The sequence below is a fragment of the Oncorhynchus gorbuscha genome, linkage group LG09 (genome assembly GCF_021184085.1).
Source record: "Oncorhynchus gorbuscha isolate QuinsamMale2020 ecotype Even-year linkage group LG09, OgorEven_v1.0, whole genome shotgun sequence".
NCBI classification, from domain to species: domain Eukaryota; kingdom Metazoa; phylum Chordata; class Actinopteri; order Salmoniformes; family Salmonidae; genus Oncorhynchus; species Oncorhynchus gorbuscha.
This window is the reverse complement of record NC_060181.1, coordinates 6520442-6536761: the sequence shown is the minus strand read 5'-3', so window position 1 is coordinate 6536761 and position 16320 is coordinate 6520442. Positions and strand designations below refer to the sequence as shown.

At 49.2% G+C, this 16320-nt stretch overlaps 1 protein-coding gene across 1 annotated transcript in view; it reads left to right on the top strand.

Annotated features, from left to right (window-relative positions):
* LOC124043137 (sodium-dependent lysophosphatidylcholine symporter 1-B-like) overlaps positions 1-16320 on the top strand; it is a 61195-nt gene that overhangs the window by 4906 nt on the left and 39969 nt on the right. The window contains exons 2-3 of the mRNA XM_046361363.1: positions 4026-4151; positions 5258-5382. Coding sequence (XP_046217319.1) covers positions 4026-4151; positions 5258-5382 — 251 coding nt within the window. The remainder of the gene's footprint in view (positions 1-4025; positions 4152-5257; positions 5383-16320) is intronic.

Genomic DNA, 16320 nt, shown 5'->3' with positions numbered 1-16320 from the left:
TCCCTGTGGTTAGCCTAGGCTTAAGATGGGATCCTTTTTCAGTCAGAACAACAAGTTGTCACTGAAAGAATGTGTTGGTGCGTCAACAGCCTTGGTTATCTGACGTTTATGATCACATGGTGACCAGATCCAAAGTACAAACAATAATAGACACAGATTCTCAAGGAGTTGTTTTATTTTGAATTTGTTTTATGGCCTGTGAACTTGCCCTGAAAATCTAGATGTGTTGGCAACTCCACTTAGTCTAGCAGAGGATAAGGATTGATTTGGGACCCGGGCACAAATACACTTTTATGTTCCCTGCAGTTCTTAGTACCCAGTGTTTCCCCCCTATGTGTGAATGAGGTGACGTCTCAGATCCCACCAATCAGGATCCTCGCAAACCGGATGGTGGCCACAGAGAGCCCTTTTCATTGGCTTAGGAGGAGGGTGTGGGTGCCTGTGCTCCTGACTGCCTATTGGTTGACAAATGTTGAGGGCTCCCTTTCAAGCTGGCTAGCCAACCTGGCGAAGTTCCCTGCCAGAGAAGTGCAGAAAGGCCCTCGTTCTTGCCAGGGGATTGTGACAACCCTGTGAGGAGACACACTAACCAGTCTGGCTGTTTTTGTATTTTTGACCAGGCTCCAACTACTTTTGACCAGGCTCCATAGAGTGATGTAGAGAATACGGTGCCCTTCTGGAGGCAGTCTGTCAGGTCACTCATGCCAGGAAATTGATATGAAAGTAATGCCAGGAAATTGATATGAAAGTAGTGCACTATGTATGGGGAATATGGTACCGTTTGAGATGCGGACAGGGTGATTGGTATCGAGGTGGGAAAGGTTCCAGTCTACAACCTGTGTGGACAGAGAGAATAATTGGGTTACACTCGTGACAAAATGCCTCTCTGTCCCAGATTCCCTGCCCTGGTCCTCCTGTTACTGTGGGTGTGTTCTATAGCCCCCTGCCCTGGTCCTCCTGTTCTATAGCCCCCTGCCCTGGTCCTCCTGTTCTGTAGCCCCTGGTCCTCCTGGTCTGTAGCCCCTGGTCCTCCTGGTCTGTAGCCCCTGGTCCTCCTGGTCTGTAGCCCCTGGTCCTCCTGGTCTGTAGCCCCTGGTCCTCCTGGTCTGTAGCCCCTGGTCCTCCTGGTCTGTAGCCCCTGGTCCTCCTGGTCTGTAGCCCCTGGTCCTCCTGGTCTGTAGCCCCTGGTCCTCCTGGTCTGTAGCCCCTGGTCCTCCTGGTCTGTAGCCCCTGGTCCTCCTGGTCTGTAGCCCCTGGTCCTCCTGGTCTGTAGCCCCTGGTCCTCCTGGTCTGTAGCCCCTGGTCCTCCTGGTCTGTAGCCCCTGGTCCTCCTGGTCTGTAGCCCCTGGTCCTCCTGGTCTGTAGCCCCTGGTCCTCCTGGTCTGTAGCCCCTGGTCCTCCTGGTCTGTAGCCCCTGGTCCTGTGCTGGTCTGTAGCCCCTGGTCCTGTGCTGGTCCTCCTGTTCTGTAGCTGGATGGTAGATCTGGAAACCAGAACTCTTGAGTAAAACAGATGAGGGAGGGAGGGATGGGAGAGAGACTTGTTTTGGATTAGGCTGCTAAGTAGAATACCCCCCCTATCACCATTATAAAGAGAGCCTGCTAAATGCTAAGCCAAAGATACCGTAGATCCAATCATACTTAGGCTTAGCTCTGCAAATAAGTTGCTGTGATTTTATTAGTTGACCCTTCTGGTCATTTATGAACATTTGAACATCTTTGAAGAACGATCTGGCCATGTACTCTCATTATCCCCCAGCACAGCCAGAAGAGGTCTGGCCATCCCTCAAAGCCAGGTTCTTCTCTCTACGTTTCTTCCCAGGGTTCCTGCATTTTCTATGAAGTTTTCTTCCCCAGCCAGTGTGTTTCTACATAAGTTAATGCACCTTGGCACTAATTGTTTCAAGCTATTGACACATTGTCCAGTTAGTTGGATCATCTTTGTAGGGAATTGTCAGGGAACTTACGATACAATAGTTTCACCAGACTTAGCAATATATTTACAACTCTATATGTATTCCTATTCTATATGAATTGCGAATTGGTGTCATGGAAAACAACTTCTAATCAGTCATGGAAATAAGTGCTACAATCATGTTGGCTTACCATTTCACGAAGACAAATACAATGGCTTAGTATTCATCCCCCTTGGCACTTTTCCTATTTTGTTGCCTTACAACCTGGAATTAAAAAAAAAATTTTTGGGGGGGAGTTTGTATCATTTTAATTTCCACAACATGCCTACCAGTTTGATGAAAAATCATTTTTGTGAAACAAGCAAGAAATAAGACAAACTATTCACCCCCCCCAAGTCAATACTTTGTAGAGACACCTTTTGCAGCAATTACAGCTGCAAGTCTCTTGTGCCAAGCTTATAGAGACATGCCCCATCTAGCCACTGGGATTTTTGCCCATTCTTCAAGGCAAAACTGCTCCAGCTCCTTCAAGTTGGATTGGTTCCGCTGGTGTACAGCGATCTTTAAGTCATACCACAGATTCTCAATTGGATTGAGATCTGGGCTTTGACTAGGCCATTCCAAGACATTTAAATGTTTCCCCTTAATCCACTCGAGTGTTACTTTAGCAGTATGCTTAGGGTCATTGTCCTGCTGGAAGATGAATCTCTGTCCCAGTCTCAAATCTCTGGAAGACTGAAACAGGTTCCCCTCAAGAATTTCCCTGTATTTAGTGCCATCCATCATTCCTCCAATTTTGACAATGTTTCCCAGTCCCTGCAGTTGAAAAACATCCCCACAGCATGATGCTGCCACCACCATGCTTCAATGTGGGGATGGTGTTCTCGGGGTGATGAGAGGTGTTGGGTTTGCACCAGACAGTGTTTTCCTTGATGGCCAAAAAGCTCAATTTTAGTCATCTGACCAGAGTACCTTCTTCCATATGTTTGGGGAGTCTCCCACATGCCTTTTGGTGAACACCAAACATGTTTGCTTATTTTTATCTTTAAGCAATGGCTTTTTTCTGGCCACTCTTCCGTAAAGCCCAGCTCTGTGGAGTGTACGGCTTAATGGTGCTATGGACAGATACTCCAATCTCCGCCGTGGAGCTTTGTAGCTCCTTCGGGGTTACTTTGGTCTCTTTGTTGCCTCTCTGATTAATGCCCTCCTTGCCTGGTCTGTGAGTTTTGCTGGGCGGCCCTCTCTTGGCAGGTTTGTTGTGGTGCCATATTCTTTCCATTTTGTTTTGGTAATGGATTTAATGGTGCTCTGTGGGATGTTCAAAGTTTCTGATTTTTTTTTTTTTATAACTCAACCATGATCTGTACTTCTCCACTACTTTGTCTCTGACATGTTCGGAGAGCTCCTTGGTCTTCATGGTGCCACTTGCTTCAGAACAGATGGCAAAGGGGTGAATACATTTGCACTCACCAGTATTCTGTTTTTGATTTTTTTTTTTTCATTTCACCAATTTCGAATATTTAAAAAAAAAAAAAAAAACATTTAAATTACATGTTGTAATGCAACAAAATAGGAAAACACAAGACTGGATTAATGTTTTGCAAGGCACTGTATAGGAAATGCTATACCGTATGGTTTTTGAAGAATTATTTTATTATATCTTTTAAAAAATATTACCGTAACAATACTGTTTCCTCCCACCCCCATCCCTACTTCGTCTAGAATTCCCTCTATTAGAGCTGTTTAGTTATTTGTTGGTTTGTGACTCTGTTGAGGGTCAGACGGCAACAAAGTTCAGTTGGTGTCTGATGTGAAACAATTTATTTTTTATTTTTACAAGACTCATTATTGCATCAATCCATTCTGTGGAACCCTGGGTGCCATCTTGTTTCTGCTTTGCAGTAACAAACCCCATTGATACAACAGACTGGCATTCAGGGCCTAAGCTATTGCATGAAACATTTTTTTTAAAGGAATGAATTAATGCAACATTCGCAGCTCGTTCAGGGTTATAACCTTTTTTTAATGTGGATCCTAACAAACTAAACTGCTAAACATGTCAACTTGTTGGTAATGAATAAACCCCTTTTCCCCCCCCTGTCTTTCCCAGCGTGAGCAGTGCGACAGGTTGTCCATATGCAACAAGCTGTGCTACGCGGTGGGAGGAGCGCCCTATCAGATCACAGGCTGCGCGCTGGGCTTCTTCCTCCAGATATACCTACTGGATGTGGCACAGGTGAGTCTTCAGTCAGTAGCATCCTTACTCTCTATTCAGGGTGCTAGCCATAGGGCTCTGGTCAAAATTAGTGCACTATATAGGGAATAGGATTCCATAGGGCTCTGGTCAAAATTAGTGCACTATATAGGGAATAGGATTCCATAGGGCTCTGGTCAAAATTAGTGCACTATATAGGGAATGGGGTATCATTTGGGACCCATCACCATTTCACTGACCTACCCCCACCTAGTGTTCACAGATCTGACAGGGCTTGTCAGAGCAAGTGCCAGCAGAATAGTGATGGGTCCTGCTATCTCGAATGGTGTTCGGTTTCTCGACTCCCAACTGAGTGTAAATTCCTCAGAGATCATAAAGACTAATGTACCGTGGTCTTTTCAAATGGTCAGGAATATAGAACGATCTTAGTCGGATGCCCTCAGGCTGAAACAAAACAAGAAAACAATTATATTGGCTTATTATATGCTCCTAGCATTTCTTTATTTAGAAACAGTGCTGTATCACCTAGATTACCTGCCATATGTAGGCTGGTTCCTCTGGCCCGGGGGTGTAGGCTGGTTCCTCTGGCCCGGGGGTGTAGGCTGGTTCCTCTGGCCCGGGGGTGTAGGCTGGTTCCTCTGGCCCGGGGGTGTAGGCTGGTTCCTCTGGCCCGGGGGTGTAGGCTGGTTCCTCTGGCCCGGGGGTGTAGGCTGGTTCCTCTGGCCCGGGGTGTAGGCTGGTTCCTCTGGCCCGGGGGTGTAGGCTGGTTCCTCTGGCCCGGGGGTGTAGTGTGTGTGTATAGAGAATCTGAGTCCCAAATGGCACCCTATTAAGTTATTTTTGTAGTCATTAACTCAGTGGTGGGTTGTGACCTTACTGGATCAAAGTGCTCACAGAGGCTTAGCCAGAGCTTGGGAGGTTGAGTAGACTGACTCCTCTGGCCTGGGGAGAACAGTCGGCTAGACTGACTCCGCTCTGCGCCTCTGCTTAAGTAGAATTTTGATGTTGATCTGGTTGTTGAGGGCAAGATGGCGCCCAACCCCCCCCCCCCATTCTAACCATTCATCCATATCTGAACCATTCATCCATATCTCTAACCTTGTTCTCTCTCTTCTCCTCCTCTCTAGTTGGACCCCTTCTATGCGTCGATCATCCTGTTTGTGGGGAGGGCCTGGGATGCTGTGACCGACCCGATCATAGGCTTCATGGTCTCCCGTTCTCCCTGGACACGCTTCGGACGAATGCTGCCATGGTACCTGCCATTTTTACCGCTTCTCATATCAAATCACATTTTAGCCTTCGAGTGGTAGTCAGGTAGTCAGGAAGGAAAGAACTGAGGAAAGAGGACGGAACTCCCATCTGTGGGCTCGAGGTTCTTTCCCACTGATTCAGCCGTTTTGGTTGAGAATTCCCTCGTTGTGGCATCTGTTGCTGTAACTAAAAGGCCAACCTCTATTTTGCAGGTGGATATCAGGCTACCTGACGGTTTTAAATATCCACATTGCCTTACAAGATTTCTTCTTTTTTTTGGGAGTGTTACTATTCACAGGTTCCATGCAGCAACAACATATATATATATATATATATGTGTGTGTAAGCGCAAGGGAGTGTCGGGAATACTTGGTGACAGCCAGAAGGGTGATAGTCTGCGTTATACCAACGACGATTTAGCAATAGATCTCGCTGGAATGTCTGTGTGTTGGCCCTTTCCCCTCTATTGGTCCCCGGTCATTTGGAAACCCCGCTGGTGTGCCAAGTGTGCTTCAAACGCACGTGTCCCAAATGGCACCCTATTCCAACATACTGCATTAAAACAGAGCCCTATAAGCCCTGGTCAAAAGTAGTGCACTATATAGGGTTAGGTGGTAGTGGATAGGGTTAGGTGGTAGTGGATAGGGTTAGGTGGTAGTGGATAGGGTTAGGTGGTAGTGGATAGGGTTAGGTGGTAGTGGATAGGGTTAGGTGGTAGTGGATAGGGTTAGGTGGTAGTGGATAGGGTTAGGTGGTAGGGTGGGGTTAGGTGGTAGTGGATAGGGTTAGGTGGTAGTGGATAGGGTTAGGTGGTAGTGGATAGGGTTAGGTTAGGTGGTAGTGGATAGGGTTAGGTGGTAGTGGATAGGGTTAGGTGGTAGTGGATAGGGTTAGGTGGTAGTGGGGTGGTAGTGGATAGGGTTAGGTTAGTGGATAGGGTTAGGTGGTAGTGGATAGGGTTAGGTGGTAGTGGATAGGGTTAGGTGGTAGTGGATAGGGTTAGGTGGTAGTGGATAGGGTTAGGTGGTAGTGGATAGGGTTAGGTGGTAGTGGATAGGGTTAGGTGGTAGTGGATAGGTGGTAGTGGATAGGTGGTAGTGGATAGGGTTAGGTGGTAGTGGATAGGGATAGGTGGTAGTGGATAGGTGGTAGTGGATAGGGATAGGTGGTAGTGGATAGGTGGTAGTGGATAGGTGGTAGTGGATAGGGTTAGGTGGTAGTGGATAGGGTTAGGTGGTAGTGGATAGGGTTAGGTGGTAGTGGATAGGGTTAGGTGGTAGTGGATAGGGAGGTGGTAGTGGATAGGGTTAGGTGGTAGTGGATAGGGTTAGGTGGTAGTGGATAGGGTTAGGTGGTAGTGGATAGGGTTAGGTGGTAGTGGATAGGGTTAGGTGGTAGTGGATAGGTGGTAGTGGATAGGTGGTAGTGGATAGGGTTAGGTGGTAGTGGATGGGGTTAGGTGGTAGTGGATAGGGTTAGGTGGTAGTGGATAGGGTTAGGTGGTAGTGGATAGGGTTAGGTGGTAGTGGTGGATAGGTGGTAGTGGATAGGGTTAGGTGGTAGTGGATAGGGTTAGGTGGTAGGTGGATAGTGGATTAGGTGGTAGGTGGATAGGTGGTAGTGGATAGGGTTAGGTGGTAGTGGATAGGTGGGTTAGGTGGTAGTGGATAGGGATAGGTGGTAGTGGTTAGGTGGTAGTGGATAGGGTTAGGTGGTAGTGGATAGGTGGTAGTGGATAGGGTTAGGTGGTAGTGGTTAGGTGGTAGTGGATAGGGTTAGGTGGTAGTGGATAGGGTTAGGTGGTAGTGGATAGGTGGTTATAGGGTTAGGTGGTAGTGGATAGGTGGGGTTAGGTGGTAGTGGATAGGGTTAGGCGGTAGTGGATAGGGTTAGGCGGTAGTGGATAGGGTTAGGCGGTAGTGGATAGGGTTAGGCGGTAGTGGATAGGGTTAGGCGGTAGTGGATAGGTGGTAGTGGATAGGTGGGTTAGGTGGTAGTGGATAGGTGGTAGGTGGTAGTGGATAGGGTTAGGTGGTAGTGGATAGGGTTAGGTGGTAGTGGATAGGGTTAGTGGTGGTAGTGGATAGGGTTAGGTGGTAGTGGATAGGTTAGGTGGTTAGGTGGTAGTGGATAGGGTTAGGTGGTAGTGGATAGGGTTAGGTGGTAGTGGATAGGTGGTAGTGGTTAGGTGGTAGTGGATAGGTGGTAGTGGTTAGGTGGTAGTGGATAGGGTTAGGTGGTAGTGGATAGGGTTAGGTGGTAGTGGATAGGGTTAGGTGGTAGTGGATAGGGTTAGGTGGTAGTGGTTAGGTGGTAGTGGATAGGGTTAGGTGGTAGTGGATAGGGTTAGGTGGTAGTGGATAGGGTTAGGTGGTAGTGGATAGGGTTAGGTGGTAGTGGATAGGGTTAGGTGGTAGTGGATAGGGTTAGGTGGTAGTGGATAGGGTTAGGTGGTAGTGGTTAGGTGGTAGTGGATAGGTTAGGTGGTAGTGGATAGGGTTAGGTGGTAGTGGTTAGGTGGTAGTGGATGGGGTTAGGTGGTAGTGGATAGGGTTAGGTGGTAGTGGATAGGGTTAGGTGGTAGTGGATAGGGATAGGTGGTAGTGGATAGGGTTAGGTGGTAGGTGGATAGGGTTAGGTGGTAGTGGATAGGGTTAGGTGGTAGTGGATAGGGTTAGGTGGTAGTGGATAGGGTTAGGTGGTAGTGGATAGGGTTAGGTGGTAGTGGATAGGGTTAGGTGGTAGTGGATAGGGTTAGGTGGTAGTGGATAGGGTTAGGTGGTAGTGGATAGGGTTAGGTGGTAGTGGATAGGGTTAGGTGGTAGTGGTTAGGTGGTAGTGGATAGGGTTAGGTGGTAGTGGATAGGGTTAGGTGGTAGTGGATAGGGTTAGGTGGTAGTGGATAGGGTTAGGTGGTAGTGGATAGGTGGTGGTGGTAGTGGATAGGGTTAGGTGGTAGTGGATAGGGTTAGGTGGTAGTGGATAGGGTTAGGTGGTAGTGGATAGGTGGTAGTGGATAGGGTGGTGGTAGTGGATAGGTGGGTGGATAGGTGGTAGTGGTAGGGTTAGGTGGTAGTGGATAGGGTTAGGTGGTAGTGGATAGGGTTAGGTGGTAGTGGATAGGGTTAGGTAGATGGTTAGGTGGTAGTGGATAGGGTTAGGTGGTAGTGGATAGGGTTAGGTGGTAGTGGATAGTGGATAGGGTTAGGTGGTAGTGGATAGGGTTAGGTGGTAGTGGATAGGGTTAGGTGGTAGTGGATAGGGTTAGGTGGTAGTGGAGGGTTAGGTGGTAGTGGATAGGGTTAGGTGGTAGTGGATAGGGTTAGGTGGTAGTGGATAGGTGGTAGTGGATAGGGTTAGGTGGTAGTGGATAGGTGGTAGTGGATAGGTGGTAGTGGATAGGGATAGGTGGTAGTGGATAGGTGGTAGTGGATAGGGGTTAGGTGGTAGTGGATAGGGTTAGGTGGTAGTGGATAGGGGTTAGGTGGTAGTGGATAGGTGGTAGTGGTAGTGGATAGGTGGTAGTGGATAGGGTTAGGTGGTAGTGGATAGGTGGTAGTGGTTAGGGTTAGGTGGTAGTGGATAGGGTTAGGTGGTAGTGGATAGGGTTAGGTGGATAGGGTTAGGTGGTAGTGGATAGGGTTAGGTGGTAGTGGATAGGGTTAGGTGGTAGTGGATAGGGTTAGGTGGTAGTGGATAGGGTTAGGTGGTAGTGGATAGGGTTAGGTGGTAGTGGATAGGGTTAGGTGGTAGTGGATAGGGTTAGGTGGTAGTGGATAGGGTTAGGTGGTAGTGGATAGGGTTAGGTGGTAGTGGATAGGTGGTAGTGGATAGGTGGTAGTGGATAGGTGGTAGTGGATAGGGTTAGGTGGTAGTGGATAGGGTTAGGTGGTAGTGGATAGGGTTAGGTGGTAGTGGATAGGGTTAGGTGGTAGTGGATAGGGTTAGGTGGTAGTGGATAGGGTTAGGTGGTAGTGGATAGGTGGTAGTGGATAGGGTTAGGTGGTAGTGGATAGGGTTAGGTGGTAGTGGATAGGTGGTAGTGGATAGGGTTAGGTGGTAGTGGATAGGTGGTAGTTAGGTGGTAGTGGATAGGGTTAGTGGTAGGGTTAGGTGGTAGGGTTAGGTGGTAGTGGTTAGGTTAGGTGGATAGTGGTTAGGTGGTAGTGGATAGGTGGGTTAGGTGGTAGTGGATAGGGTTAGGTGGTAGTGGATAGGTGGTAGTGGATAGGTGGTAGTGGATAGGTGGTAGTGGATAGGTGGTAGTGGATAGGTGGTAGTGGATAGGGTTAGGTGGTAGTGGATAGGTGGTTAGGTGGTAGTGGATAGGGTTAGGTGGTAGTGGATAGGTGGTAGGTGGATAGTGGTTAGGGTTAGGTGGTAGTGGATAGGGTTAGGTGGATAGGGTTAGGTGGTAGTGGATAGGGTTAGGTGGTAGTGGATAGGGTTAGGTGGTAGTGGATAGGGTTAGGTGGTAGTGGATAGGGTTAGGTGGTAGTGGATAGGGTTAGGTGGGTGGATAGGGTTGGTTAGGTGGTAGGTGGTAGTGGATAGGGTTAGGTGGTAGTGGATGGGGTTAGGTGGTAGTGGATAGGGTTAGGTGGTAGTGGAGTGGATAGGTGGTAGTGGTGGATAGGGTTAGGTGGTAGTGGATAGGGTTAGGTGGTGGTGGTGGATAGGGTTAGGTGGTAGTGGATAGGGTTAGGTGGTAGTGGATAGGTGGGTTAGGTGGTAGTGGATAGGGTGGTAGTGGATAGGGTTAGGTGGTAGTGGATAGGTGGTAGTGGATAGGTGGGTTAGGTGGTAGTGGATAGGGTTAGGTGGTAGTGGATAGGGTTAGGTGGTAGTGGATAGGGTTAGGTGGTAGTGGATAGGGTTAGGTGGTAGGATAGGGTTAGGTGGTAGTGGATAGGGGTTAGGTGGTAGTGGATAGGTGGGTTAGGTGGTAGTGGATAGGGTTAGGTGGTAGTGGATAGGGTTAGGTGGTAGTGGTTAGGTGGTAGTGGATAGGGTTAGGTGGTAGTGGATAGGTGGTAGTGGATGGGGTTAGGTGGTAGTGGATGGGGTTAGGTGGTAGTGGATGGGGTTAGGTGGTAGTGGATGGGGTTAGGTGGTAGTGGATAGGGTTAGGTGGTAGTGGATAGGGTTAGGTGGTAGTGGATAGGGTTAGGTGGTAGTGGATAGGTGGTAGTGGATAGGGTTAGGTGGTAGTGGATGGGGTTAGGTGGTAGTGGATGGGGTGGTAGTGGATAGGGTTAGGTGGTAGTGGATAGGGTTAGGTGGTAGTGGATAGGGTTAGGTGGTAGTGGATAGGGTTAGGTGGTAGTGGATGGGGTTAGGTGGTAGTGGATAGGGTTAGGTGGTAGTGGATAGGGTTAGGTGGTAGTGGATAGGGTTAGGTGGTAGTGGATAGGTGGTAGTGGTTAGGTGGTAGTGGATAGGGTTAGGTGGTAGTGGATAGGGTTAGGTGGTAGTGGATAGGGTTAGGTGGTAGTGGATGGGGTTAGGTGGTAGTGGATAGGGTTAGGTGGTAGTGGATAGGGTTAGGTGGTAGTGGATAGGGTTAGGTGGTAGTGGTGGATAGGTGGTAGTGGATAGGGTTAGGGTTAGGTGGTAGTGGATAGTGGTTAGGTGGTAGTGGTAGGTGGTAGTGGATAGGGTTAGGTGGTAGTGGATAGGGTTAGGTGGTAGTGGATAGGTGGTAGTGGTGGTTAGGTGGTAGTGGTTAGGTGGTAGTGGATAGGGTTAGGTGGTAGTGGATAGGGTTAGGTGGTAGTGGATAGGGTTAGGTGGTAGTGGATAGGGTTAGGTGGTAGTGGATAGGGTTAGGTGGTAGTGGATAGGGTTAGGTGGTAGTGGATAGGGTTAGGTGGTAGTGGATAGGGTTAGGTAGGTGGTAGTGGGATAGGGTTAGGTGGTAGTGGAGGGTTAGGTGGTAGTGGATAGGGTTAGGTGGTAGTGGATAGTGGTTAGGTGGTAGTGGATAGGGTTAGGTGGTAGTGGATAGGGTTAGGTGGTAGTGGATGGTTAGGTGGTAGTGGATGGATAGGTGGTAGTGGTGGTTAGTGTAGTGAGGGTTAGGTGGTAGTGGATAGGGTTAGGTGGTAGTGGATAGGGTTAGGTGGTAGTGGATAGGGGTGGTAGTGGATAGGGTTAGGTTAGTGGATGGTAGTGGATAGGGTTAGGTGGTAGTGGATAGGGGTTAGGTGGTAGTGGATAGGGTTAGGTGGTAGTGGATAGGGTTAGGTGGTAGTGGATAGGGTTAGGTGGTAGTGGATGGTAGTGGATAGGGTTAGGTGGTAGTGGATAGGGTTAGGTGGTAGTGGATAGGGTTAGGTGGTAGTGGATAGGGTTAGGTGGTAGTGGATAGGGTTAGGTGGTAGTGGATAGGGTTAGGTGGTAGTGGATAGGGTTAGGTGGTAGTGGATAGGGTTAGGTGGTAGTGGATAGGTGGTAGTGGATAGGTGGTAGTGGATAGGTGGTAGTGGATAGGTGGTAGTGGATAGGTGGTTAGGGTTAGGTGGTAGTGGATAGGGTTAGGTGGTAGTGGATAGGGTTGGTGGTAGTGGATAGGGTTAGGTGGTAGTGGATAGGTGGTAGTGGATAGGGTTAGGTGGTAGTGGATAGGTGGTAGTGGATAGGTGGTAGTGGTTAGGTGGTAGTGGATAGGGTTAGGTGGTAGTGGATAGGGTTAGGTGGTAGTGGATAGGGTTAGGTGGTAGTGGATAGGGTTAGGTGGTAGTGGATAGGGTTAGGTGGTAGTGGATAGGGTTAGGTGGTAGTGGTTAGGTGGTAGTGGATAGGGTTAGGTGGTAGTGGATAGGGTTAGGTGGTAGTGGATGGGGTTAGGTGGTAGTGGATAGGGTTAGGTGGTAGTGGATAGGGTTAGGTGGTAGTGGATAGGGTTAGGTGGTAGTGGATAGGTGGTAGTGGATAGGGTTAGGTGGTAGTGGATAGGGTTAGGTGGTAGTGGATAGGGTTAGGTGGTAGTGGATAGGGTTAGGTGGTAGTGGATAGGGTTAGGTGGTAGTGGATAGGGTTAGGTGGTAGTGGATGGGGTTAGGTGGTAGTGGATAGGGTTAGGTGGTAGTGGATAGGTGGTAGTGGATAGGGTTAGGTGGTAGTGGATAGGGTTAGGTGGTAGTGGGTTAGGTGGTAGTGGATAGGTGGTAGTGGTGGATAGGTGGTAGTGGATGGGGTTAGGTGGTAGTGGATAGGGTTAGGTGGTAGTGGATAGTGGTTAGGTGGTAGTGGATAGGGTTAGGTGGTAGTGGATAGGTTGGTAGTGGATAGGGGTTAGGTGGTAGTGGATAGGGTTAGGTGGTAGTGGATAGGGTTAGGTGGATAGTGGATAGTGGATAGGTGGTAGTGGATGGGGTTAGGTGGTAGTGGATGTGGTTAGGTGGTAGTGGATAGGGTTAGGTGGTAGTGGAGGGTTAGGTGGTAGTGGATAGGGTTAGTAGTGGTAGGTGGTAGTGGATGGGGTTAGGTGGTAGTGGATGGGGTTAGGTGGTAGTGGATGGGGTTAGGTGGTAGTGGATAGGGTTAGGTGGTAGTGGATAGGGTTAGGTGGTAGTGGATAGGGTTAGGTGGTAGTGGATAGGTGGTAGTGGATAGGTGGTAGTGGATAGGTGGTAGTGGAGGGTTAGGTGGTAGTGGATAGGTTAGGTGGTAGTGGATAGGGTTAGGTGGTAGTGGATAGGGGGTTAGGTGGTAGTGGATAGGGTTAGGTGGTAGTGGATAGGGTTAGGTGGTAGTGGATAGGTGGTAGTGGATAGGGTTAGGTGGTAGTGGATAGGTGGTAGTGGATAGGGTTAGGTGGTAGTGGATAGGGTTAGGTGGTAGTGGATAGGGTTAGGTGGTAGTGGATAGGGTTAGGTGGTAGTGGATAGGGTTAGGTGGTAGTGGATGGGGTTAGGTGGTAGTGGATAGGGTTAGGTGGTAGTGGATAGGGTTAGGTGGTAGTGGATAGGGTTAGGTGGTAGTGGATAGGGTTAGGTGGTAGTGGGGGTTAGGTGGTAGTGGATAGGGTTAGGTGGTAGTGGATAGGGTTAGGTGGTAGGTGGTGGATAGGGTTAGGTGGTAGTGGATAGGTGGTAGTGGTTAGGTGGTAGTGGATAGGGTTAGGTGGTAGTGGATAGGGTTAGGTGGTAGTGGATAGGGTTAGGTGGTAGTGGATAGGGTTAGGTGGTAGTGGATAGGGTTAGGTGGTAGTGGATAGGGTTAGGTGGTAGTGGATAGGGTTAGGTGGTAGTGGATAGGTGGTAGTGGATAGGGTTAGGTGGTAGTGGATAGGGTTAGGTGGTAGTGGATAGGTGGTAGTGGATAGGGTTAGGTGGTAGTGGATAGGGTTAGGTGGTAGTGGATAGGGTTAGGTGGTAGTGGATGGGGTTAGGTGGTAGTGGATAGGGTTAGGTGGTAGTGGATAGGGTTAGGTGGTAGTGGATAGGTGGTAGTGGATGGGGTTAGGTGGATAGGGATAGGTGGTAGGTGGTAGTGGATAGGTGGTAGTGGATAGGGTTAGGTGGTAGTGGATAGGGTTAGGTGGTAGTGGATAGGGTTAGGTGGTAGTGGATAGGGTTAGGTGGTAGTGGATAGGTGGTAGTGGATAGGGTTAGGTGGTAGTGGATAGGGTTAGGTGGTAGTGGATAGGGTTAGGTGGTAGTGGATAGGTGGTAGTGGATAGGGTTAGGTGGTAGTGGATAGGGTTAGGTGGTAGTGGATAGGGTTAGGTGGTAGTGGATAGGGTTAGGTGGTAGTGGTTATAGTGGTTAGGTGGTAGTGGTAGGGGTAGGGTTAGGTGGTAGTGGATAGGGTTAGGTGGTAGTGGATAGGGTTAGGTGGTAGTGGATAGGGTTAGGTGGTAGTGGATAGGGTTAGGTGGTAGTGGATAGGTTGGTAGTGGATAGGGTTAGGTGGTAGTGGATAGGGTTAGGTGGTAGTGGATATAGGGTTAGGTGGTAGTGGATAGGTGGTAGTGGATAGGGGTAGGTGGTAGTGGATAGGGTTAGGTGGTAGTGGAGGGTTAGGTGGTAGTGGATAGGTGGTAGTGGATAGGGTTAGGTGGTAGTGGATAGGGTTAGTGGTAGTGGATAGGGTTAGGTGGTAGTGGAGGGTTAGGTGGTAGTGGATAGTGGTTAGGTGGTAGTGGATAGGGTTAGGTGGTAGTGGATAGGGTTAGGTGGTAGTGGATAGGGTTAGGTGGTAGTGGATAGGGTTAGGTGGTAGTGGATAGGGTTAGGTGGTAGTAGGGATAGGTGGTAGTGGATAGGGTTAGGTGGTAGTGGAGGGTTAGGTGGTAGTGGATAGGGTTAGGTGGTAGTGGATGGTTAGGTGGTAGTGGATAGGTGGTAGTGGATAGGTGGTAGTGGATAGGTGGTAGTGGATAGGTGGTAGTGGATAGGTGGTAGTGGATAGGGTTAGGTGGTAGTGGATAGGGTTAGGTGGTAGTGGATAGGGTTAGGTGGTAGTGGATAGGGTTAGGTGGTAGTGGATAGGGTTAGGTGGTAGTGGATAGGGTTAGGTGGTAGTGGATAGGGTTAGGTGGTAGTGGATAGGGTTAGGTGGTAGTGGATAGGTTGGTAGTGGATAGGGTTAGGTGGTAGTGGAGGTGGTAGGGTTAGGTGGTAGTGGATAGGGTTAGGTGGTAGTGGATAGGGTTAGGTGGTAGTGGATAGGGTTAGGTGGTAGTGGTTAGGGTTAGGTGGTAGTGGATAGGGTTAGGTGGTAGTGGATAGGGATAGGTGGATAGGGTTAGGTGGTAGTGGATAGGGTTAGGTGGTAGTGGATAGGGTTAGGCGGTAGTGGATAGGGTTAGGCGGTAGTGGATAGGGTTAGGTGGTAGTGGTTAGGTGGTAGTGGATAGGGTTAGGTGGTAGTGGATAGGGTTAGGTGGTAGTGGATAGGGGGTTAGGTGGTAGTGGATAGGGTTAGGTGGTAGTGGATAGGGTTAGGTGGTAGTGGATAGGGTTAGGTGGTAGGGATAGGTGGTAGATGGATAGGGTGTGGATAGGTGGTAGTGGATAGGGTTAGGTGGTAGTGGATAGGGTTAGGTGGTAGTGGATAGGGATAGGTGGTAGTGGTTAGGTGGTAGTGGATAGGGTTAGGTGGTAGTGGATAGGGTTAGGTTAGGCGTGGTAGTGGATAGGGTTAGGTGGTAGTGGATAGGGTTAGGTGGTAGTGGATAGGGTTAGGTGGTAGTGGATAGGTGGTAGTGGTAGTGGATAGGTGGTAGTGGATATGGAGGTGGTAGTTAGGTGGTAGTGGAGGGTTAGGTGGTAGTGGAGGTGGTAGATGGATAGGGTTAGGTGGTAGTGGATAGGGTTAGGTGGTAGTGGATAGGGTTAGTGGTGGTTAGGTGGTAGTGGATAGGGTTAGGTGGTAGTGGATAGGGTTAGGTGGTAGTGGATAGGGGGTGGTAGTGGATAGGGTTAGGTGGTAGTGGATAGGGTTAGGTGGTAGTGGATAGGGTGGATAGGTGGTAGTGGATAGGGTTAGGTGGTAGTGGATAGGGTTAGGTGGTAGTGGATAGGTGGTAGTGGTGGATAGGTGGATAGGGTTAGGTGGTAGTGGATAGGGTTAGGTGGTAGTGGATAGGGTTAGGTGGTAGTGGATAGGGTTAGGTGGTAGTGGATAGGTGGTAGTGGATAGGGTTAGGTGGTAGTGGATAGGGGGGTGGTAGGTGGTAGTGGATAGGTGGTAGTTAGGTGGTAGTGGATAGGGTTAGGTGGTAGTGGATAGGGTTAGGTGGTAGTGGATAGGGTTAGGTGGTAGTGGATAGGTGGTAGGTAGTAGGGTTAGGTGGTAGTGGATAGGGTTAGGTGGTAGTGGATAGGTGGTTAGGTAGGTGGTAGTGGATAGGGTTAGGTGGTAGTGGATAGGGTTAGGTGGTAGTGGATAGGGTTAGGTGGTAGTGGATAGGTGGTTAGGTGGTAGTGGA